This window comes from Diaporthe amygdali (genome assembly GCF_026229845.1).
Source record: "Diaporthe amygdali strain CAA958 chromosome Unknown NODE_20_length_815715_cov_65_842320, whole genome shotgun sequence".
Taxonomy (NCBI): Eukaryota; Fungi; Ascomycota; class Sordariomycetes; order Diaporthales; family Diaporthaceae; genus Diaporthe; species Diaporthe amygdali.
The window spans coordinates 257,170-279,739 of NW_026517040.1; the positions used below are offsets into that span (position 1 = coordinate 257,170).

General features: G+C 52.2%; 8 protein-coding genes across 8 annotated transcripts; 5 read left to right on the top strand and 3 right to left on the bottom strand.

Annotated features, from left to right (window-relative positions):
- Nucleotides 1-309: 309 nt before the first annotated feature.
- Nucleotides 310-7,759, top strand: J7T55_012612 (uncharacterized protein; the record flags this gene model as incomplete). Its single annotated transcript, XM_053145259.1, has 10 exons — nt 310-523; nt 593-4,991; nt 5,392-5,561; nt 5,615-5,912; nt 6,035-6,115; nt 6,166-6,182; nt 6,236-6,578; nt 6,632-6,727; nt 6,878-7,172; nt 7,223-7,759. 10 exons carry the CDS (start codon nt 310-312, stop codon nt 7,757-7,759), a joined length of 6,450 nt encoding a protein of 2,149 aa, XP_052992005.1.
- A 2,199-nt stretch (nt 7,760-9,958) lies between these two features.
- Nucleotides 9,959-10,617, bottom strand: J7T55_012614 (uncharacterized protein; the record flags this gene model as incomplete). The annotated part of the gene is made up of 3 exons (XM_053145260.1): nt 9,959-10,381; nt 10,433-10,472; nt 10,523-10,617. 3 exons carry the CDS (start codon nt 10,615-10,617, stop codon nt 9,959-9,961), a joined length of 558 nt encoding a protein of 185 aa, XP_052992006.1.
- A 657-nt stretch (nt 10,618-11,274) lies between these two features.
- J7T55_012615 (uncharacterized protein) lies at nt 11,275-11,820 on the top strand (the record flags this gene model as incomplete). Its single annotated transcript, XM_053145261.1, has 1 exon — nt 11,275-11,820. The coding sequence occupies one exon, from the start codon at nt 11,275-11,277 to the stop codon at nt 11,818-11,820; it is 546 nt and encodes a 181-aa protein (XP_052992007.1).
- Nucleotides 11,821-12,957: 1,137 nt separating this feature from the next.
- Nucleotides 12,958-14,324, top strand: J7T55_012616 (uncharacterized protein; the record flags this gene model as incomplete). Its single annotated transcript, XM_053145262.1, has 2 exons — nt 12,958-13,220; nt 13,280-14,324. 2 exons carry the CDS (start codon nt 12,958-12,960, stop codon nt 14,322-14,324), a joined length of 1,308 nt encoding a protein of 435 aa, XP_052992008.1.
- Nucleotides 14,325-14,840: 516 nt separating this feature from the next.
- On the top strand, nt 14,841-15,911 carry J7T55_012617 (u2 small nuclear ribonucleoprotein a; the record flags this gene model as incomplete). The annotated part of the gene is made up of 5 exons (XM_053145264.1): nt 14,841-14,922; nt 15,013-15,053; nt 15,147-15,407; nt 15,489-15,623; nt 15,687-15,911. The coding sequence occupies 5 exons, from the start codon at nt 14,841-14,843 to the stop codon at nt 15,909-15,911; spliced, it is 744 nt and encodes a 247-aa protein (XP_052992009.1).
- A 183-nt stretch (nt 15,912-16,094) lies between these two features.
- J7T55_012618 (uncharacterized protein) lies at nt 16,095-17,268 on the bottom strand (the record flags this gene model as incomplete). Its single annotated transcript, XM_053145265.1, has 6 exons — nt 16,095-16,101; nt 16,191-16,461; nt 16,560-16,832; nt 16,888-16,978; nt 17,054-17,139; nt 17,205-17,268. 6 exons carry the CDS (start codon nt 17,266-17,268, stop codon nt 16,095-16,097), a joined length of 792 nt encoding a protein of 263 aa, XP_052992010.1.
- A 471-nt stretch (nt 17,269-17,739) lies between these two features.
- J7T55_012619 (uncharacterized protein) lies at nt 17,740-20,397 on the top strand (the record flags this gene model as incomplete). Its single annotated transcript, XM_053145266.1, has 3 exons — nt 17,740-17,961; nt 18,037-18,375; nt 18,427-20,397. The coding sequence occupies 3 exons, from the start codon at nt 17,740-17,742 to the stop codon at nt 20,395-20,397; spliced, it is 2,532 nt and encodes an 843-aa protein (XP_052992011.1).
- A 481-nt stretch (nt 20,398-20,878) lies between these two features.
- On the bottom strand, nt 20,879-22,129 carry J7T55_012620 (glutathione-dependent formaldehyde-activating gfa; the record flags this gene model as incomplete). The annotated part of the gene is made up of 6 exons (XM_053145267.1): nt 20,879-21,045; nt 21,156-21,309; nt 21,383-21,468; nt 21,569-21,657; nt 21,710-21,756; nt 21,824-22,129. 6 exons carry the CDS (start codon nt 22,127-22,129, stop codon nt 20,879-20,881), a joined length of 849 nt encoding a protein of 282 aa, XP_052992012.1.
- Between the last annotated feature and the right edge of the window lie 441 nt (nt 22,130-22,570).

Below are 22,570 nucleotides of genomic sequence, written 5' to 3' on the forward strand. Positions count from 1 at the left end.
GCGCCGGCAGGCAAGAAGCTCCGGCAGGTACTGTACTCCAGATTACGTAGGTACCCGGGTACCTTCTCAGCATGTCACCGACTTCTAGTCCACAATGTGACGAGCTCCCTTCACGCCGTTGAACTGTCGCTTCGTGATCTTCTTCAGAAGGCGACAGCAGGAACCGCTTGCCAGGTTCATGGTATATCGCAGAAATCAGGGCGATCACCATGATCTCAAATCTACAACTCCTGCATTACAAGTTGCGATAGCGCTTGTCTGCTGAGAAACCCACACCACCTTCCAGAGGCAGCACCCATCTTCGCGACGATGGGGCAGGGCTTCTCTGTGACAACGCCGTCGGCCGGCGCGGCGGGGATCGAGGTTCCAGAACTAGCGGACCTTGTCTACGAGAAGACTCTTGGGTCCGCACGGTTTATGAAGACTATCCGCGCCCGACATCATGACGGTGTCGTCTTGGTTAAGGTGTTCATTAAGCCCTACACTCCCATGTCACTGGGCCGATTCAGGCACGAAATAATCAGTAGGCTCTCTCGTCTTCGTCCCCCCCCCCCCCCGAGAAGCTCTGGCTGAAGGACCAAACAACACACAGATGAGCGCAAGCTTCTCGCCGATATCCCAAACGCCCTTGGGTATCAAAGAGTTGTCGAGACCGAGACCAACGGCTACCTTGTCCGCCAGTACCTTTACAACTCGCTATACGATCGCTTGAGCACGAGGCCTTTCCTGGAAGACATAGAAAAGAAATGGATATCCTTCCAGCTCCTTTGCGCTCTACGCGACTGCCATGCGAGGGACATATACCATGGTGACATCAAGGCGGAGAACACATTGGTGACTTCTTGGAACTGGCTATACCTGACCGACTTCTCCTCTTCTTTCAAACCTGTGACGCTTCCAGACGATAACCCGACCGATTTCTCCTATTTCTTTGACACATCCAGCCGGCGAACGTGCTACATCGCCCCTGAGCGATTCGTGGCGCCAGGCGGAAATGCCAACCCCAACGCCAGCTTGACGTGGGCCATGGACATATTCAGTGCCGGGTGCGTGATCGCAGAGCTGTTCCTCGAGTCGCCAATTTTCAGCCTAAGCCAGCTGTACAAATACCGCAAGGGCGAATACGACCCCGGCATCTCGCATCTGAGTCGCATTCCGGACAAAGACATACGTGACTTGGTGGCGTCCATGATCCAGCTAGAACCACAGAAGAGGTATTCTGCCGAGCAGTATTTGGAGTTTTGGCGCAAGAAAGCGTTCCCGGACTATTTCTATACGTTCCTACACCAGTACATGGAGGTGATTACGGATCCTTCCTCCGGCCAATACCCCGTCTCTGGCGCGACACGGAACCTGGGCGAGGCAGATGAACGCATCGATCGGGTTTTCTACGATTTCGACAAGATCTCATACTTTCTGGGATATCACAATGACTCCCGAGGTACAGAATCGGTGCAGTTGCTGCCACGGCTGGGACTGGGCCATTTCCCCGTGCGGCTCAACATACCGAACAACGAATACGCCGTTTCTGGCGATGTGCAGCCTGCTGCTGACGATGGTACCTTGATCTTTCTGACCCTCGTTGTTTCGTCATTGCGGAACACAGCGCGAGCGGCTTCCAAAGTCCGAGCTTGTGATGTTCTCCTGGCATTTGCGGAGCGACTGACGGACGAGGCAAAACTCGATCGAGTTCTTCCATACCTCATCTCGCTTCTAAACGACAAGGCCGATATCGTCGCCATCACCTCGATAAGGACGATCACACAATTGCTGGCTCTCGTTAAATCAGTAAACCCTGTCAATGCACACGTCTTCCTCGAATACATCCTCCCGCGTATGCAGATCGCTCTCTATGGGACTAGTAATCTACCCAGTCCGCTGGTGAGGGCAACATACGCATCTTGCATCGGCAGTTTGGCGACGACGGCCAAAAGGTTCCTACAGATGTCGTCAACCCTCAAAGCTGCGGGTACGATAGCAGCCGCTGATCCAGACGTTGAATCGGGAAGCCAACCAGACGCGACTTTCGATGGTTTGTTCGATGAAGCTCAACAAGAGTTGATCGAGTTATTTGAGTCACACACCAAAAGCCTCATCGAGGATGCCGATCCCCATGTTCGTCGAGCTTTTCTCAGCTCTGTTCCCGAACTGTGTCTGTTCTTTGGAACTGCAGAATCCAACGACATCATCCTCACGCACCTTAACACTTACCTGAATGACCGGGACTGGATCCTGAAATGCGCTTTTTTCGAGACTATCGTTGGCATCGCTGCGTTCATGGGCAGCGTCAGCCTCGAAGAGTTTATTCTACCCCTCATGATCCAAGCCCTCACAGACACGGAAGAACATGTGGTTCAGAGCGCTCTCCAGTCGCTGGCACAACTGGCCAGCCTTGGCTTATTGTCAAAACCACGGCTTTGGGAGCTCACCGATGTTGTTGCTCGATTCTCGATGCACCCGAACATTTGGATCCGAGAATCAGCGGCAAATTTCATTCCTGCCGCTGCGGAATATCTATCCCCAGCAGATATCAAGTGCACGCTTCTACCACTCGTATCTCCCTTCCTGAAGACCATGGTCATGCCCATCAATCTGACCGAGTTGGCGTTGCTGGATGCGCTGAAAAAGCCTTTGTCTCGGTCTGTGTTCGACCAAGCTCTGTTGTGGGCTGTACAATCTGACAGAGGTCTTTTTTGGAAGACCATGCGTAACTTACGCAGGCTATCCTTTGGTACATCAACTGCCACAATGCCGAATCGGGCGGCCAAAGAGCTGCATCCAAAGAGCCTCAGCAAGGTCGCAAAAAATGAGGAAGACGAACAATGGCTTGGAAGACTTCGAAATCTGGGTCTTTCGCCGAATGACGAATTCAAGCTGCTGGCCCTTCGCGAGTTCATTTGGCGCCTCAGCCAGATCAAAACAAGAGATTCGTCGGCGAACAGCATGAACACAGAGCTAAACAACATCATAAATCTGCGCACTCTGGGCGTCACTGTACAGACTGTCATGTTTGACGAGGAAGCTCCCAAGAAACAAGTGGGCGGCGACGATATGGACGTGGACGCGAACGCACCGCGCACGATTACTGACGCACTGATGGACGCATCCATGAGCATCGATGATCCAATAGGAAAGCGAAAGCGAGCTGCCATCAATACTCACCGGGTCAGACTGAGCAGCCAGATGAATCTCTCACCTAACCCAGATGACCGCCAGCCGCTCCAAGATGGACCTGCATCTCCAAACAGTGAATCATCAAGAGATCAAAATCGACTCGCATCGTTCCGCCCCATTGCTGGGGCTGAAGATGCTACAGGGCCGGCAAAGAGGACACTCCGGCATGCTTCAAGCGCGATGAGTCTGCTCAATCGAAAGGACAGCAACAAGGCTATAGCAGAGACCGGCATGACCGATGCAAATGCCACCGGCCGTGTGGAGGGTCTCTTCTCACCCGCCACGCCATCTAGGCTGTCCATTGCAGATGGAGAGGACAACTCTCGAACTCATCTACATTTCAGTCACAACTATCCCGGCAATGATCCTCATGTCCTCAAAATGCTGGACTCCATGTACGTGGACAACTATCCGCACGACATTGCAGAGTTTGGGCCTCTGGTCACGCCGATCAATCGGCGGAAGGTCAACAAAAACGCAAACGGGCAGGTTTCTGAGGGCTGGAAACCGACGGGCAAGATGATGGCGACCTTCTCCGAGCATGTTGGTGCCGTCAATCGTGTCGTGGCTTCCCCTGATCACGTGTTCTTCATCACAGGCGGAGATGATGGTGCTGTGAAAGTCTGGGACACTGCGAGACTGGAGCGCAACATTGCTCACAGGTCGAGGCAAACTCACAGGCATGCGCCAGGAGCAAAGGTTGTCGCCCTATGCTTCATCGAGAACACGCATTGTTTCATCAGCTGCGCCAGCGATGGCAGTGTTCACGTAGTCAAAGTCGAAACTGCTTATGCCAGTAGCGCGATGCGATACGGAAAGCTGAGACTTTTGAGGGAGTACCAATTACCAGATGACGAGTTCGCTGTCTGGTGCGAACACTTCAAGCAGGAAACCAGTTCTGTGATGGTCTTAGCAACAAATCGCTCACGAATACTTGGAATTGACCTGAGAACCATGTCACTGCTCTATGTTTTGGAGAATCCAGTCCATCATGGAACCCCAACATGCTTCTGCATCGACAGGAAAAAGAACTGGCTTTGCCTCGGCACTTCACACGGCGTTTTGGATCTTTGGGATTTACGGTTCAAAATGCGACTCAAAGGATGGGGGGTTCCAGGCAAATCTGCCATTTATCGCATCAGCATCCATCCTATCAAGGGCCGTGGAAAGTGGGTTTGTGTCTCCGGCGGCACCGGTCAGGGCGAGGTGACTGTCTGGGATCTGGAGAAGACCCTCTGTCGTGAGATCTATCGCGTTGGCGGGAACAAAGAGGGGCCCAGGGGCTACGACGCCTGGGAAGTAGACGAGGACAGGCCGGAGGGGATGTTGGGTCGGTTTGCTACGAACATCGAGCCAAGCGCAACTGGTAACGCGGACAGAGGGGTGAGGGCCATGGTCGTGGGCAGCGGCTCTCTTGAAGGTGGCGAGCAGCGTGACGTGAGGCACGCGTTCCTGCTTACTGGCGGCTCGGACAAGAAACTCCGCTACTGGGACCTGACGAGGATCGAGAACTCGACCGTGTTCAGCGGGCTACAGGTGGATGAGGGCAACCCGACCTACTCTGCGAGCCACCCAACTACAGCGATGACGCTGAACACTGAGAGGCTGCCTCGCGGCCAGGGCTCGGGCGTGTCTGCGAACAAGGCGGATGAGAGGCGAAGCCGCCGGGCTAATGGGCAAGACCGTGGGGGTGGCCGGCCAACTAGGTCGACTGTCATCTCGGTGCAGCAGCAACAGTTGCTGAAGGCGCACCTGGATTCTATACTGGACCTCGCGCTGCTGGAAAGTCCGTATACGATGACTGTGTCTGTTGATCGGTCGGGAGTGGTGTATGTGTTTCAGTAACGGGACAGAGCATGGCGTACAGGAAACGTGCAGGGGCGTCTGGACGATTTATGGATTGAAGCGCGTGTAGAAATAATACTCCATCACACCTACAGCTAGCTATCTCTCAACGAGTGTCTGAATGCGGTGAGGCTGTGGACTAGCATTGAAAAAAAAAATCCGCAATACTTCTATGAAGAAGCCCTTCAAATAGAAAATATCTTTCCAACCGGACCGCCAGAGTCATGTTTATGGGCAAGTGTTTATAAGTGAGAGCATACTGTAGACGGTTAAAGTCAGCCAATGACGTAGCATGGGTGCTGTTGGGGTTTTAGGCTTACGAGGAGCATCGTCGACTTCCGCCCGTCCTTCACATGTCACGAGCTGTTAAAGGCCACCTGGCTCACTGTGGGCAGTGGCACATTCAAGTGAAGTAATGGGCAACGACGCCGAAGCTACGACGGCTTGTCGTCGATGTCGTGAACAGAAGGTGAGCGTTCCTGCTGCGCATGCATCTGCGAAATTGACCCTGTACAGCTCAGATGCTCTCGGGAACTCCCCAGGTGCGCGAGATGCATCCGTCTGGACGCTCAATGTGGCTATCCTCCACCGCCAGACCGCAAGCAGTTGGCCGCCACCCGCGCGACGAAGCGGAAGCGTGCTGCGCACGAGCAGCATCCTGATGATTCCAACCACGAACTTGGTCATCATCCCAGCCCGTCTCAAGAAACGGCCAACCTTAACTTCGTTGTTCAGCTGCCTCCTCGTAGTGTTCAGCGGTCTCTCCTGGATGTGTATCTGACTTATATGTTTAATTCGACCCTGGTATTTGACCGGACAGCCCTTAATCGCAAATGGGCAGACAACCAGCTATCAGAACCGGTGTTGCTTGCAATATGTGCCATGGCCACGGTGTATGTGTATCCTGACCTCCTCGAAGGAAATTTTCTGATTTTTTTGGAGGTTTTTGCATCGTTCCCCCATATTGGTTCAGCAGAATGAGTCCATACTGGATGAACTAAGCGACGATCCCAAGTTGCTGGGCCGGCGGTGGGCTATACAAGCTGGTGATCAAGTTCTCCCAAAAGTCGATCAACCAACACTGGAAGCTGTTCAAGTCTGTCAAGTGCTTGGCTTCTTCTGGTTTGCTAATGGAGAATCACAAAGGCACTCGATGTTCACAGGTTCGCCATATAGTCATCTTCTTTCATATACCTTGGCTAATCTAGGGACTTAGGCATTGCGTGGAGAGCAGTCAAGACCCTGCTGCACGAACAGGAGGTATCTCGATCAGTGGACTCCACAACCGACCACGGAGAGACGGAGACTCTCTATAGATGTTTCTGGGCCCTTTGGGTCACCGATTGTATCAATTCTGACAACTATGTTGTTGGCTCGTCTTTGGGCGTCCGAAGAATCAAGGTTCCTCTGCCGCTCGCAGAAGAGGCTTCTGTCGAGATTAGGCGTCGAACACGAACAACGCTGGCTGGCGTCGAGGACTTGGCCCTCAATATCTCAGGACCAAATCGACCTCGGCAGCTGAACTTGATATCTGAGAGCATCAGAGCCATATTTCGTTGGTAAGCAAACAAGAAGCATATCCGGACCGAACTCGAGCTGATTCTAGCAATAGGACCAAAGTCTGTGACTACCTGGAAAACAGGAAAAGTTTGACGGCAAACGAGGCCATGGCGCAATTATTCGCTCTTGATCAACAACTCACCGAATGGTATCTGGACTTGCCTGCATCCATGACGTACACTAGAGATAACTTACACGAATTCTCTAAACTAAAAGAGCATCCATGGTTCGTTGCCATGCACACAATATATCACCAAAGCAAAACCGTCCTCCATTCGACAATAGTTCCTCATTTCAGCGGAATCCCACTTCAACAATCTGTACCTCGCGCCGCCGTTAGAACCAGCGCACGAACAGCCTTGGAAGGTGCAAAGCTCATCAGCGAGATAGCAGCAGATCTAAACGATATAAACGTTGATGCTGCTCGGCTTCCCCCATTCACTGGATATTGCATGTATGTGTCGGCATCTATCTTGATTGCTTTCATCTTTTCGAGAGATGAAGAATTGGCGACAACAGCTAGGTGTGGTCTTGTATCGGTGTTGAAAATACTGGAAGCGATGAAACTCTGCTGGAAGCATCTTGACAAGCTGGTAAGCCTCAAAGGATACACGAGAAGGAATACTCACTAAGCAACATGCAGTGGGCAAGAGTGATTCACCTGTATCAAACACAGTTACGACATATCAAATCCTCGGCACCAGCAGTCGCTGCTCATTCAAGCAACGGGAACACGAACAATGATATTGATGATCTGTCTGCAGTCAAGAGAGACGACGGGGGACTATCGGAGCCATTACAAGACTCAGTCCTGCTCTATGGTCTCAACGGGTTGCGCAAGACCCTCCGCACTGAGGAAGCGGCGCCTTCATTATCAGACCTACAGAGTTCACTCATGCAAAGCTCGAACGATGAAATTCCTCACAGCCAATTCCCATCTCCGCACTCGTACCCGTCATCCGAGGCCGTACCACCGCAGTTACCAACGTCCCAGGTCGCAACGTTCGGTTTTCCCAATGATCTGGAAGGCGACTTTCTCAGCGCTGAGGGTTTTGACTTCTCAAATTTGGAACCGGCAATTTTCACGAACGCTGCGAGCGGAGATGACACAAACTGGAATTGGAACCTTGATATATTCGACCAAAACGCAGCATTAGACGATATCATGAACACCATATGATTCCGGCAAATCCCGAATCCTTAAAATCCAACAATACCAGCAAACCAGTCGCAGATCCTCGCATTGAGGTACGCATTCGCACCGCTCTGGACATGTGCAGAAGCTGCCTGATCGGTGCCGAACTTGGCCAGTGTCGCATTGGAGCCAATGTCCCTGGCCACACGCTGAGGCTGGTCACCGAAGAAGAGGTCGCCCTCTGCCTCGCCAATGAAGGCAGGTATCTTGATCTTCTGGGCAACACCATTTTCCAAACTCATCTTGGCGATCGTCTGAAACAGCGTCCACGGATCCGTCTCCTGGAACGAGAACTTGAGGTGGTCATGCAACCAGCGCCGGTTGGTAGAGGGGTCGGGCCGAAGTGCCTCGAACGCCGCGTTGAAGGCCTCAGCGTCGCGATTCTTCCACGGCTCGGTGAGCTCGGGCATCCCTTCGAGGCCGCACTCGAGGAAGCTGTACACGCCGTCGATGGCGATCACGGCGGCAAGACGGGGCTCGAAAGCGGCTGCGCGAAGGCTTAGGTAGCCGCCTAGGCTCAGCCCAATGAGGCCGACCTTAGTGGGGTCGATGAAGGCGGTGGTGTCTCTCTGGTGCTCAAAGAGGTAGTTCATGATCGGCGTGACAACTCTTTCCCAATCGTGGATGAAACCGACCTTTTGAGTGTGAAGGAGGGTGGGCTGGCCAGGGCCCTCATAAAGTACGACGTTGTATCCCCTCTCCAGAGCTGGGAAGCCGAAGCAGTGCATGCACTCCTCATAGTTGCTGTCGAAGCCACCTCCAACGAGCAGAGTCGGCCTGGGCTGGTCGGCAGACGCCCTGGCGGCGCGGTAAATGATCAACGGTGCCTTGAAGCCGGAGGGAGTATCGAGCAGGATGTGCTCGCCGGGAATGTCAAGGCGGGCATTGGCAAGGTCGTAGTACTTCCTCCAGAGGTTGTAGTTCTCCCTGAGGCGAGGATCGTTGACATTATTGTGCAGAAAGAAGTCGGACACAAAGACATAGTGGCTGACGCGAAAGTAGACGTCTCGGATGGTTACGTCCGAGTGTTTGTCCAAGTTGTCCTCATCAATCTGGGAGAGGACTCTATCCGCTAGGGCGCGCCACTCGCGGTACCAGGACTCGAGATCCCGCGGCTTGATCTTCGGGATCAGATTGAGTTGCTCGCTGATATCGCCACCCATGTAGCGGGCTAGGCCGATCGAGCGTAGAGTCTCATAGTGGAAGTTGGGATCTTGGGACAAGGAGAAAAGGCCAAGCGTGGTTGGGGCATATGTCTCCGTCATGTTGAGAAGTTGTTTGAGAATTTGTCAACAAGATTGCCGTAATGTAGATTGCACGATTCGAGTTGACTCAATGGTGCTGAATCAATTGAGTTGAAAAGCTTACTCTGTTCAAAGGAGGTCTTTATCTGCTGTGATTGAGCTGGTGATGTGTTTGGGATGAGTAGTCCAGGAAGTTGGCCATCTCTGCCTCCTTATATTCATTCCTCGTACACGTGGTCATGGTTATGTGCCAAGACGCTTTCATGATATTATGATGATATGCGAAAGCCGACTCGCGAGGGTGGTGTTGTTCGGCCGCTCGATATTAGGAGTTAAAGGGGCACCAGATACTGCGTTCGGGCCGATGAAGCAAGTTCGCATGTCTCGTTGGTGCCAGCCGAACACCTAATCTATCAAGATACATTACGCTTACGAATACTAAGCATCGCACCGAACACGCGGGAACTAGCGAAGCGTAACGGTGCTTAACCTGGTGTCACTGGTTCGGGCCGAAGCTGTCTGCTCGGATCTTCCGCGGATGAGACAAACAGCGAGACCGAAAACCACCATACTGGTCGGCACCTATCCTCAATTTCTTCGGCCATCATATTTCGTAGATGACGGAATCGGCTTCCGCTGGGTGCCAGCTTTGCAAGCCGAGCGAAGCCCAGAATGCTCAGGTCAGTCTGAGCGCTGGCTACAAGCAGTCTCCTTCTCTTCCAGTGAATTCAAATAATTGAACTCGGGGTTTTCATTTTCTCGTGCCAGAGGATTCCGCAAGTATACGGACAGGCCGAATGCCTCACTTTCATGCTCGCTTGAAGTTTTTCTATTACTACTTTCACTTTTTTGCAAAGGGGTCTAAGTCAGGGCGCAAGGAATCATAAAATGCAAACGATGTATTTATTAGTCTTGGCATCACAACCTAATCTATATCGCATCAAGAATCCTCTGGAATCTTTGCATCAAACCCATTGAGTATGGTAGCAACATACTTATAGAATCCAACATAGTGTACAACAGCAACCGCAGCAGCCTTTCCCAATAGTCCAACAGCCTTCTCCCACGCCTGGTCCGAGAGACGACCAGGCTTGCAAAGGTCCGTGGCGAGATTGAAGGCAGCATGGCATTTTTCGTCAAGATGGCTCGGGCATCGACCACCTGCGATAGTCTTCAAGTCCTCGGCGCTGAGCTTGGACACCGCAGAGTGGGCGTAGATCTCGTAGGCAGCCGCTTCGTGATTTCCGGTGACGAGGATAGCGACTTCGCGCGCCAGAGGCGGGAGTTCTGTGATCTCGGCCAGTGAATTGGTCATATTGAGCCAGGCATAACCTGCTCCAGGTGTGTGCAGTTCAATGCCGAACTGAGACAAGTCAGAGTTGTCGCACATGCTCAACGCCAGACAATAACCTACCGGTCCAACCATCTGTCCATTATCAAGTTTGTATGTGTAGCTATTGGATATTTAGCAGGGGTTCATTCCATGGCGAAGGTCTTATCATACTTGACATTGCCTCCGAAGTAGTCCTTGATGTCTTCGTAGAGCTGCTTAGCTTCGCCGGTCAAAGCCGTAGGCTGAAGGACACCAAGACGATCCATGATGTATGAAATCAACGCAGTGATTGAATTTGCTGTTGCCAAAACTTGTGAAGGATGCGGAGCAGAGACGGGGGAGTGGTTATTGTGGTAAATTTCAGAAGGTTCTCTTTCCGGCCAATTCTAGCAGTGCGATGATAGTCTTCGCTTGGAATGCCCATCTATGGCGGGAGCATTACAATTATATTCTCGTTCTGAGATCAAGTTTAATTGATCAACTATTTAGGCCCTTTGGTATGGGGTAAATCGGGACGGGCAAAATTGGCAAGTTGATTCGGACTTGCGATTGACTAACGACTATCAAACTTTGGGGCGAAGACGTTCGGGCCGAATCTCGAACCACCGCTGTAGACTTCGGCAACACCAGAACAGCTTTCGCATTTCGCCCTCCCTTCGCAATGGCGGCGGGATGGAGTTCGGCTTCGACATTTGAGATCTCTGAAGCATTGGACTCGGGCAGAAAACAAGATGAAAAGGTGGCATTCGAGTTAACATGAAGTATATAACAAGACAGAAAGCACCACCAGCCTCACTCATTCACACTATAATACCAATTTCTATTACAACAGGTCAAAGCCTACGACTCCATTTCGTACACAGAAATCAGTGCTTCAACCACCTCTGTATATTTGTCAAAATCAACCGAAAGACAATCCGACAATGTCTGGCGAGCGCGGTGTGCCTACCCACACCGTCTACCTGACTGGTCACGACGGTGAGAAGTCAATCTTCCTGCCCCAACGCGCTCTCAAGTGGGGCCAGTACGACGACGGAAAGATGCCCATGGCAGTGGCCTATATCAACAAGAACCCTGCGGATCTTAACAACGACGCGGATCTCGAACATGACCGCAAGGTCAACAACGAGGGCGTCGGCCTAGTCAGCAATGGCGGCGCCGTGGCCCGCTACGTCGACCTCGCCCCTGGATACACGTGCATGATGCACCGTACTCAGTCCCTCGACTACGGCCTCGTCACGGATGGCGAGGCCGAGTGCGTCCTGGAGGACGGCACCGCGCAGCTCATGAGGCCTGGCGACGTGATGGTCCAGCGCTACACGGTCCATGCTTGGAGAAACCCCAGCCAGACTTCTTGGGCCCGCATCTTTTTTGTCTTGCTCGACTGTAAGCCGTTGAGTATTAATGGGAAGCTTTTGAAGGAGGACCTCGGACGTGGTGCGGCTTACGTGCCTTCCAGTGACAATTAGTCAAGTGGTAACATGTCTCGTTGCATCATATGCAGTAGTTCAGTGGTTTCAAGTAGAAATTTCAGGTCTTTATCTTCTTGCCCAGCCTGTTTTCGCAAATTTTTCGTAATGTGAAGCCCGCTGAAGCTCATGCCATGGTCGATCTGTCAGGTCTCTCAGTGCAGGCAGGATTATCCTGAAATGAGATGGCATGTCTCGAGTTGAACAGTGATTATTGGATTTGTATATTTGTCATAAGAGAGCAGAAGTTGGAAAATCCCCCAACTTTGTAGGACAACCTGTTCATTGAAAAGCTTGAGTGTCGGAAGAGGCTACTTCTCGCTCAGATAGCCTCACATGATTTATGCGGCTTTAGAAGTCGTCATGAGGTTATGCAGTTCTTATAGCATTTTTCCCCGATCATTTTCACGTTCAATGCCGATTTCTTCTCGATGACTTTGAGATTTGCTACCTCCTATCCTCTAAAATATCATTCATAGGACGAGAATGTGTATCGCATCCCCCTAGCTTTCATACTTGACTGCTATGAATTTCCTTTATATATGCTCCTTGTTCTCAGCAACATGGCCTGCCCTTGATGTGCAATACAGGACTGGAGACCCAGCCACATGTTTATCAATTTTCCAAGCGCGTTTCTATGTCTATAATTATTTTCATACCGGTTTAAAATATGGGATGAGGTTGCAAAAGTCACGGTTCCTGTGCGAACTGTTTGTCGCCTTGAAAGGCGTTGAAAAGGCGCAAGATCCCCGCATGCGTATCAACCAGTCTGCCTTGCAGCGGGCCATTCACAAACATGGAGGGTGGTGACACAAAGTGCAAGATCCAAGGCGCATGTGGCTGCGTCGTAGACTATTCATATTATTGGCTAAGGCAAAAGACCTGAAAAGCCCTTGCAGGAACAGTTACATCCAGGATGGAAAGCCCCAACTGGCACCGCTTTTCTGGTCCTTTCTCCAAGACGAATTGTCGGCCATGCCAGGCTGCCTCGAATCTGCAGAAGCAACTGCTCCATTTTCTGCATTTCCTATAAAAATGGGTCAAGGACTACTCGTAATTGACCCAATCTGGACGCCCTCGTAATCTGGCAACTCACATCCTCCCATGAAATTGTGTATCCACCACTGTCCCGTCAATATGAACTTACTGTGCCCTGAGAACCTGGACTTTGGTCATGGGGCTTCTCAAATTTGTGATCTAGACGTCCTTTATCCATGGAGTCCTGAAATTCATGCAGACCCTATGGCGGTTGTCGATCCGTTCATCATCAAGTATCCAGCCCCTAGGGAGACAGACTGGGAAGCAAAGAAGCCTTTTATCGAGCATTTCTATCTGACTGAGAACCAAACCCTCAATGCCACGATCATATGCATGAGAGAACAGCATGGCTTCAACGCCACGTGAGTCTTCGATGGTATTCCCTGCTATTCTCGCGACAGCCTCGGCTGACCAACCATAGCGAAAAGATGTACAAGAGGCACTTCCGGGTCTGGGGCTGGTACAAGTACACGTCGAAGAGCGTTCGAAAAGAAAAGCAGTTCGAAAACGAGACAGTATCGACATTGTCTCTCACTGGGGCAAGTGAGCCACCAAGGAAGAAGGCACGCGTACAGGAAGAGCCAGACCATCCTTCCCCGGCTTTGTCGACAACCAGCACCTTGATCCCCATGGATCTGCAGAATTTTCAGCAAAAAGCTACTATCTTCGCTGGTATCAACCAATTACTCGATTTTCATGTCCGTACTACCACACTATCGTCAAGAGCATGCTCATCATCCAAGTATCGGCTCCTCCATGGTGATTCCGCCCCAAGGTTACGGGATGGATTCTATGAAGCGCTCAACATCTTAGACTGCAAGAAAACGCTAGGGCGGGAGGCTATTGAGAGAGTACTCGACCAAGTACAATACCACATCAAAGAAGATGACATCACATCTTTTGTAGAGCTTTGCTTCCTAATCCCCCGCGCCTTACTCTTCTCCAAGCATAGTCGATCATTACGATCGTACTTGTCTCGGTTTATCCACACACTGCGGGAGAAGAACATTCAAGGGCCATTCGCGGAGGTTAGTCGCCTGCTCCTGGACGTCTATGAATCTCAAAGACAATCAGGCCTTTCGGATCTGCTTGTCTTCGCCTCAAGCGTCTTCGCCGCCGGACTGGTGGAAAAGTACGGCAGAGAGGACAGGAACGCTTTGCTAGCGACCTGGGATTCATTCCGGCTAGCAGGGCAGCTCGATCCCAGTGTGGCGTCAGCCTGGCTGGGGCAATGGGAGCTGTCTCATAAAGAATGCATGTCGCGGTTTGGAAGGCATAGCTTGCTGACTCTGGGGTTGGAAGATGACCTTTCTAGCCTGGTACAACCCACACGGGTGTATCCTGAGTCTAGCTGTCCCGCAGAGGTAACGGAACTGGTAAACAGTGTCCGGCGGAAGCTGTTCCTCATCCCGGGCGACGATTCCGATAGCTCTAGTTTCGAAGACGACAATCATTTGTTCTTCTAGTACATAGACATTAATCTGATTGTCACAACAGTTGCTTGCAAGGTATTTCACGTGTGCTTTGCAATAAGGGGCCAGACTTATTAATTGTTCTATAATTTATAATTTAAATGAATCAATTAAACATTCTCAATATTGTTATTCATATGCATATTTTCAAATGTTCTTTGTTTTACCATCTATAGTTGAATTGAATTCGGTATGGATTAATATGTCATAGTAAAATGAAAACCCTGGGACGGGTTGGACGTCACTCCAGTGCTTTTAGCTCAGTGCCCCCCTACCCCCAAGCAGAACCGGACCCTGTCGCTGAAAAAAGTCAAGCTAACACACGCGACCGCAGCCAGCTAGGCATCTTGAGCTGCTCTCCAGGAAACCATCTTTCTGCGACCCAACACAAAACCCTACCCCATCCAGAGCCTTTCACAAAGAAAACGATCCCACTCACTCCCGATTCAATCCGATACCGAATACAAAGTACCAAATATAAAGCAGAGGTAAAACCCGCCTGCCGCCAAGATGGTGAGGCTGACGGCGGATCTGATCCAAAACTCCCTCTCGTACCTCAACCCGCTCAACGAGAGGGAGCTTGACCTCCGAGGTGCGTTTAGAAAAGAACAGATGCTACACACATGATCTTTGCTTGAGAGCTAGAGTTGATATCAAACGTCTTTGTCTTGTCGGCAAATAGGTCACAGGATACCAACAATTGAGAACCTTGGTGTCGCGGGCGTACGTAACAACCAAAAAACCCCCCACTCCCCTTTGTCTTTGCCTCGCACTGCTTCCATGCGCGGCCTGCTGACGCGCGGGAGACCGTTACAGCCCCAAGACGCGATCGACTTCACCGACAATGACATCCAGATCCTCGGCAACTTCCCGCTGTCCCCGCGGATACAGACGCTGCTGCTGGCGCGCAACCGCGTCTCTACCATCCAGCCCAACCTCCCCAACGCGATCCCCAACCTGAGGAACCTGGTGCTCGCGTCGAACCAGGTGGCCGAGCTGTCGGACCTGGATGTGCTGGGCAAATTTACGCGGTTGACGCAGCTGGTGCTGGCGGACAACCCGGTCACGAAGAAGGAGGTGGGTTTGCCCCCCCCTCCCTGACGTTTCCGACGCAGAGCGAATCTTGAGGCGAGAACGGAGGGCTGACTGTGTGCGTAGCACTACCGATACTGGGTGGTTTGGCGGTGTCCCACGGTGCGGTTCCTCGACTACCAGAAGGTCAAGCAGGCGGAGCGGGACAAGGCCACGGAGCTGTTTGGCACGGCCGAGGAGCCTTCAGAACTGGCTTCGAAGGTAGGAACATCGAGTGCCGAGACCCTGTTGATAACTTGGGTGCTGACTGAGGACGTCCGACAGATCAAGGGAATCAAGTCTCAGACTTTCAATGTCTCTGCGGCGAACGGCGAGGCTACCGCTGTGTCGAAGATGAAGCGCCTGAAGCTCACGGATAAAGAGAAGCAGAGGTTACAAGAGAGGATCAAGAAGGCCAGCAGCCTGGAGGAGATCATACGGCTGGAGAAGGAGCTGGAGGAAGGTCGGTTGCCCGCTGGCATCCTGGGCGACGATGCAATGGAAGAGTAATGCATGCGGTGCTGATGCTCGCGGCAAAAAAATGTCAAGCAGGCGGGAAAAAAGATAATAGCAGTCGGAAGTAGCGTTCAATGCGGTGGCGGCGCTCTGGGCTCTTGAGATTTGAAAGATTGCCTAACAGCCTGTCGAGGTCTTCATGAGAGCAATGATGGCTGAAGCCTTCATTATGCATGATCAAAGACTGTCAGATAGGTCAGAGAGGATTTGCATTTGCATGAGCTACGTGCTTTAGTGGGAAGGCACATAGCACTGGAAGTAATGTACGAATACCACACATTTCCAGCAAGTCTTTGACCAAGGCCCCTGGCCGGCTTTTCAATTTGCTGGCAAACTCGCGGCATGTTGCCGGTCAGCTTGAGCTTTTGCGAGGTTCTTGCGAATTCTCGTCGTATTCCGCTGGAGATCCTGACCTTGGCATCCCCTCGGCAGTTCCTCGGGGCCGGTGGCCCCTTGATCAAATCGCTCTGCTTTGTGACCATCGCGTCGGATAGCAGCACAGGAGATTGACCTGGGAGGTCCTCGTTCAGTAATCCACGACCAACTGTAGGTTGTCGACAAATCTGTTGCAATCCGGCCGAAGCTGAAGCAACAGCTCAGAAGAAGAATTCGACTCTTCGGGTACATCTGTCAGCCTCTAACCAGTCATGTGCACGTCTCCGTCCCCTACGCCCATGTGCGTCTGTTCATCATCCTCAGCCCTCTTGACCACATCGTGGACGCCGAAGCCGTTGATGCTCTTCTGCTTCTTGCCGTTGGGCTGGCCCGCCTCGTCGGCCTGCTCGCCGGCCGGCTTGCCGCCCTGGAGTTTGGCGCGCGTCTCGGCGGCCTTGTGCTTGATTTCCTTGTAGGGCTGTGTCTTGGGGATAGTGTCATCAAGGAACTCCAGGTTGTCCTTGGCGATGACCGCGGCGGCTGAGGTCTGATTAGCAGGGTGACCAAGTGACGTGTGTGAGCGAGCCTCTCTTACACAGGTCTTTGTACTGTACGTTCCTCCTTGGCTTCCTGTCGAGCTTGGCCATGTTATGACCTTGCTCTGCGAGGTACTGGATGAACATCTCCTGCATGTCATTGTCAATGCCTGCTTGGGGAACTCAAAAGATGATAACAGAATGTAGAAAGTCAGGTAACCTTACAGTGGCCAACGTTATGGCGAACGCCGCATTGTTTGAGCAGATGTTGATGTCTGGATCCACTGCGATGATCTTCTTGACTCTTGACACTGTGTAACCTCTCAGTATTGTTGTCCACCAGAGGCTGAGAGGTACAAAGAATGAAGACACTTACATGGCAGCTGAACTGTGCCCGTCACCTCTTTACGAGGCCTAATAGGAGTTGTGTTGTACGGCATCTTGACGCCTTGACGTTAACCCTTTCGCGAGATTTAGTATGAAGTCGTGCTCGTCAAGGATTGCACGGTCTTAGAGCAGGGGAGCTCGTGTGAGGGTATGTGAGTATTTGAGCCGTGCGAGTGTTGTAGTTGGAGTCCGCGGGCTATTTATTACAACTAATTCCAGAGGCGAAGGGCTGCGTACATCAAGGACCAATCTGACCCCGGGCGTGGTGGTTAATTGAGACGCGGTTCTCTCCTTGGGATGAACGCGACTGCAACTGGGTCCAGTGCAAGGGGGGTCGCTCTAGGCAGGGTCTAAGATCCCAGATCCCGGATCAGCGCTGAATACGTGGTGGAATAGGGGACCTGCCTGCCTGCCTGCCTGCCTGCCTGCCTGCCGCGGCTGGCCTACCGTCTCGGATCTACAGTCGACTGACGGATAATGGCTCCCATCCTCAACCTCGACGATTACATTGCGACTATGTGATCATGGATTTACGGCGCCGGCCCTCGGTGACCTCGCGCCTCTCCTTTGCCGTTAGCAATGCTGAGCGTGGCGAGTCCATAGACGAGCCAGCTGTTGCAGCCGACCAGCAGATCGAGGAGGAAATCGCCGAGATCAAAAGATACGAGGTACCGTCCCTCCCTCTCCTTGGCTCCAATCTCCTGCTGCACCTGGCTAACGATGCGCCCAGGACTTCACAACCATTGGTACGCGCCCATGAACCAACCCACTTGCCGCCTGCACGTCCCAAATACTCACGCCGCAACACAGATTGGGTCCAGGATGCCGCGCAAGAACGACTGCGCCGGAAAGCGCGCAGGAAGCGCACCGCCGGCCTCTACGACAGCGGCCAGGTCGACTGGAGGCACAAGCTCTATGCCCTGTACGAGGCCGCGCAGGGCTGGATCGTCATCACCATCATCGGAGCTGCCATCGGCTTGAACGCTGCCTTCCTGAACATCATCACGGAATGGCTGTCTGACATCAAGATGGGATACTGCACGACTGCGTTTTATCTCAACGAGAACTTTTGCTGCTGGGGCGAAGATAACGGCTGCCCTCAATGGCATCGCTGGACTGGATTCGAGCCCATTAACTACGTTGTCTACATCATCTTCGCGGTATGTGTAGTCCAGGCAAATTTGCCGCACTTCCTTTACTAACATCAGCAGACCATGTTTGCCTTCGTTTCTGCCACTCTTGTCAAGTGCTATGCGCCTTACGCGGCTGGCTCGGGCATTTCTGAAATCAAGTGCATCATCGCTGGGTTTGTTATGAAGGGGTTTCTGGGGTTTTGGACACTCCTGATCAAGTCTATCTGTCTGCCCTTGGCCATTGCTTCGGGTCTGTCGGTCGGCAAGGAGGGGCCCAGTGTCCACTATGCCGTTTGCACTGGCAATGTCATCTCGCGTCTATTCGACAAGTACAGGCGCAGTCGCTCCAAAACCCGCGAGGTTCTGAGCGCATGTGCTGCTGCAGGCGTGGCTGTGGCCTTCGGAAGCCCTATTGGTGGCGTATTGTTCTCCTTGGAAGAGATGAGCAGCTACTTCCCCCTCAAGACCATGTGGCGGAGTTATTTCTGTGCCCTTGTGGCGACAGTTGTATTGGCTTTCATGAATCCTTTCAGAACGGGCCAGCTTGTCATGTTCCAGGTCACCTATGACCGGTCATGGCACTTTTTCGAGACGCCATTTTATATCCTCATAGGTGCCATGGGAGGTCTCTACGGTGCCTTTGTCATTAAGTGGAATCTGCGGTACCAGGCGTTTCGCAAGAAATATCTGGCCAAGTACCCTGTTCTCGAGGCAACTCTACTGGCCACCGCGACTGCCATCGTGTGTTACTACAACGTCTTCTTGAGAATCGACATGACAGAAAGTATGGAGATTCTTTTCCTCGAATGCGAAGGGACGGAGGATTACCATGGGCTCTGTGATGCCCCAAACCGACTCTGGAACATCGCTTCCTTATTCTCGGCAACTGTAATCCGGATCTTCTTCGTGATCATCTCGTATGGTTGCAAGGTACCTGCAGGTATCTTCGTCCCTTCGATGGCTATTGGGGCTTCATTTGGCCGCGCAATTGGCATTATTGTGCAAGCCATCCACGACGCAAATCCTGACAGCGTATTTTTCTCAGCCTGCGACCCTGATTTGCCCTGCATCACGCCAGGTACCTACGCTTTCCTTGGTGCCGCGGCGGCACTAAGTGGCATTATGCACATCACAGTGTCGGTTGTGGTCATCATGTTCGAGCTGACCGGAGCACTTGTCTACATCTTGCCGACGATGATTGTAGTTGGCGTCACGAAGGCTGTCAGCGACCTCATCGGAGGCGGAGGAATCGCAGACCGTATGATATGGTTCAGCGGAATGCCCTTCCTTGACGGCAAGGAAGAGCACAACTTTGGCGTGCCTGTTTCGCACGCCATGACTACGGATGTGGTCTTCTTACCCATGTCCGGGTTGACACTTCAGCAGGTGAAGCAGTTGCTCGCCAATGGGAAGTACCAAGGATTCCCTGTTGTAGAAAACGAGCAGAACAAGATTATCGTGGGGTACATCGGTCGCACGGAGCTGCAGTACGCCATCAACCGCCTGAAGAAAGATCGATCCTTGAACCCACAAGCGAAATGCACCTTTGCGTCCTCCAACACCACGGTGGCACCTACAACACCATCCGCGACACCATCAGTTACCGTACTCTCCGATCCGATGTCATCAACCTCGATCGATTTCTCCCGTTACGTAGACTTGACACCCGTAACGGTCCATCCCCGCCTGCCACTGGAGACAGTCATGGAGCTGTTCCGCAAGATTGGGCCGCGAGTCATCTTGGCCGAGCATCACGGCCAACTGAAAGGCCTGTTGACGGTCAAGGACTGCCTCAAATATCAGTTCAAGGCCGAGGCTTCCGAGAATCCCCGGGATGACCAGCACCTCGCGCAGTCACAGGAGAAGCTCTGGGGAGTGTTCCAGCAGGTCGCGGGCTGGGTGTCGTCCAAGGTGAACAGTGCCTCTGGCGGGCGGATACGTTTGAGTAGCAGTGCCGATGAGGGAGATGGCTTCATCATGGACGGGACTGAGCAGCTAGATGACGAGGGAGTTGAGTTGGAGAGTAGAGTGCAAGACGACAGGCGTTAGACACTGGATATTTGCTTCCTGAAATACAATCTTCTAGAACTCGGATTTTAAACACTGGTGCTATAGTAACCTCCTGCACGCCGATACCCGACGTCTCAGGACAACGTTTTGATGTCCAAAACTAGTTGCACCAACTTTGCCCGAGGCGCTGGCGAGTGACTGCTGCGGAATGGACATATTTTTGCGTCAGCTTCTGCATTTCCATGTCATACACTGTTTTGAAGAATCCGCTCTGATCCATTGATGGTGATTCCTAGGTAGGCGTCGAGTGACTTTCACGATCCCTTATCCATTTTTGCGACATAGTTTGAAAAGCCATGGCGAGTCGTATTTTTTACACCACATCAAAGGATCCTGCTTCAAGACTGATTCTATACGGAGCCTCTTTGGCGCTAGATCACCGCAACATCTCCCTCGGAAGTGAGAGGCCACGCGCCTTTCATTTCGTGACTATTCTACCATGCTCTGGAGCGTGGCTCAGTCACGGGTTAACGTACAAAGGCTTTATGATATCCCATCCATCAAGTCTATTGGTTTTCAGTGTCTTGAAGTCGAAGTCATCCAAGACCCTCAGCGTGATGGGCCGTATGCTCTTGGACCTGTCGCGCCAAGCCTTTGCGGCATCGTTCAATGCTTCTATTTCCGCATCTAGTCGATAATATTAGATTAACGAAAAAGCACGTCAGAAAGCAGTCAATCATTTGCACAAATCACAAGATAAGATGCGAGGAGTGCGGTAAGTTTGACGGTCTGCTCACCTGTAAGTTCATTCAGCTCGTTGCAAATGTGCACTCCGCAGTGCCGGCAGAAGGCCTTGCGGACGACAGTCTTGTTGAATGCGCGATAGTCGAGGTGTTCTCTGCCCTCGATGACTGTCTCCTCTACGAGCGGATAGATCCAGATGTACGCGCCCTATGTGAATGCAGCTTAGCTATGTATATTGGCAGGCCGAAAGGTCTTGAGAGTCAAGAAACCGTGAGCTCACCCTGCTGCAGATGCTGCAATTGCACTCGACGATTCTCTCTTCATCCACGGTAATATCTCTGGCCTCCAAGGGCTTGTCGACTTTCACTGCCAGGGTCACAGCGCCGCAGTGACATGAGCCATGATCTTATCTCGAATTAGTTCACGAGACCAACTTGCAAAGGTATTGATCCAATGGTCGACGCACATGTCTTTCCGCCGTCGAATTTGACAGCCGGCTCGGGGCCTTGATATGACGCGGGCTTGTAGGCAGGGGGCAATTCCTTGCCGTCAAACCTTCCAGATGTCAGTCACAATTATGTACAGCAGAGAACTCGGTGTAACTTACGGCTTGATGTCAAGCGACCACACGTCGAGACCCTGAATTGCACGAGCCTGCACATGTGTAAGCACAGTTCGTCATATGACATCAATCCTTGCCCTTTTCGGCATATTTGCTTACATTGATGGCCGTTGTCACGGCGGAGGGGTTGTTGATATTCTGAGCCAGGACGCCAGTGCCGCACGTGGGACAAAAACGGTGGACAAAAATACCATTGTTGAAGGTATAAGATGCCAGTTCGTCAATGCTACCCTTGACGATATCCAGCTGGCCCTCACTCGCGAACAGCCACGCGTAGCCCTTCTTGCGGCAGATGCTGCAATTGCATTCGCTGTACGAGGTGATCTCGGGCAACGTGGCTTCATAGATGAACGCTCCACAGTGGCAATTTCCACGATACGTCTTGAGGTTCTCTGCAGAAGACATAGTGATTGTTGGCTTTGATGTGTGCGTGACGGCAGTGAGGTACTGGGACATGGAGCCGTGAAGGGCCTGCGACAATTGCAGAGCAATAACAGACAGAAGAGAGGAGATGACGAGGAAGGCGCGCCCTTTTGATGAAACACGGAAGCTAACAGGCACCAAATACCAAGTCAGAAGCTGTTTGGTCCGCCTGTTATTTCTGCCTTGGGTGGCGCCCTCGGGTCGAGCACAACCAGGTCGGTACCGCTCACCGCCAGGGGGAACCGAGATGCATGCCAGTGTATGGGCATCGGTGTATCACCTAGCAGCACAAAAAGAAACCCGCCAGGATTCAAAGGCCCAGACTGCTGAGCAATCATTGCTTACTGGAACACGACTCTGACAACTCAAATGGGAAACCAGTCCGCCGCGTCTCCTGGCCGCCTCATGCGGAAAAGACAAGGC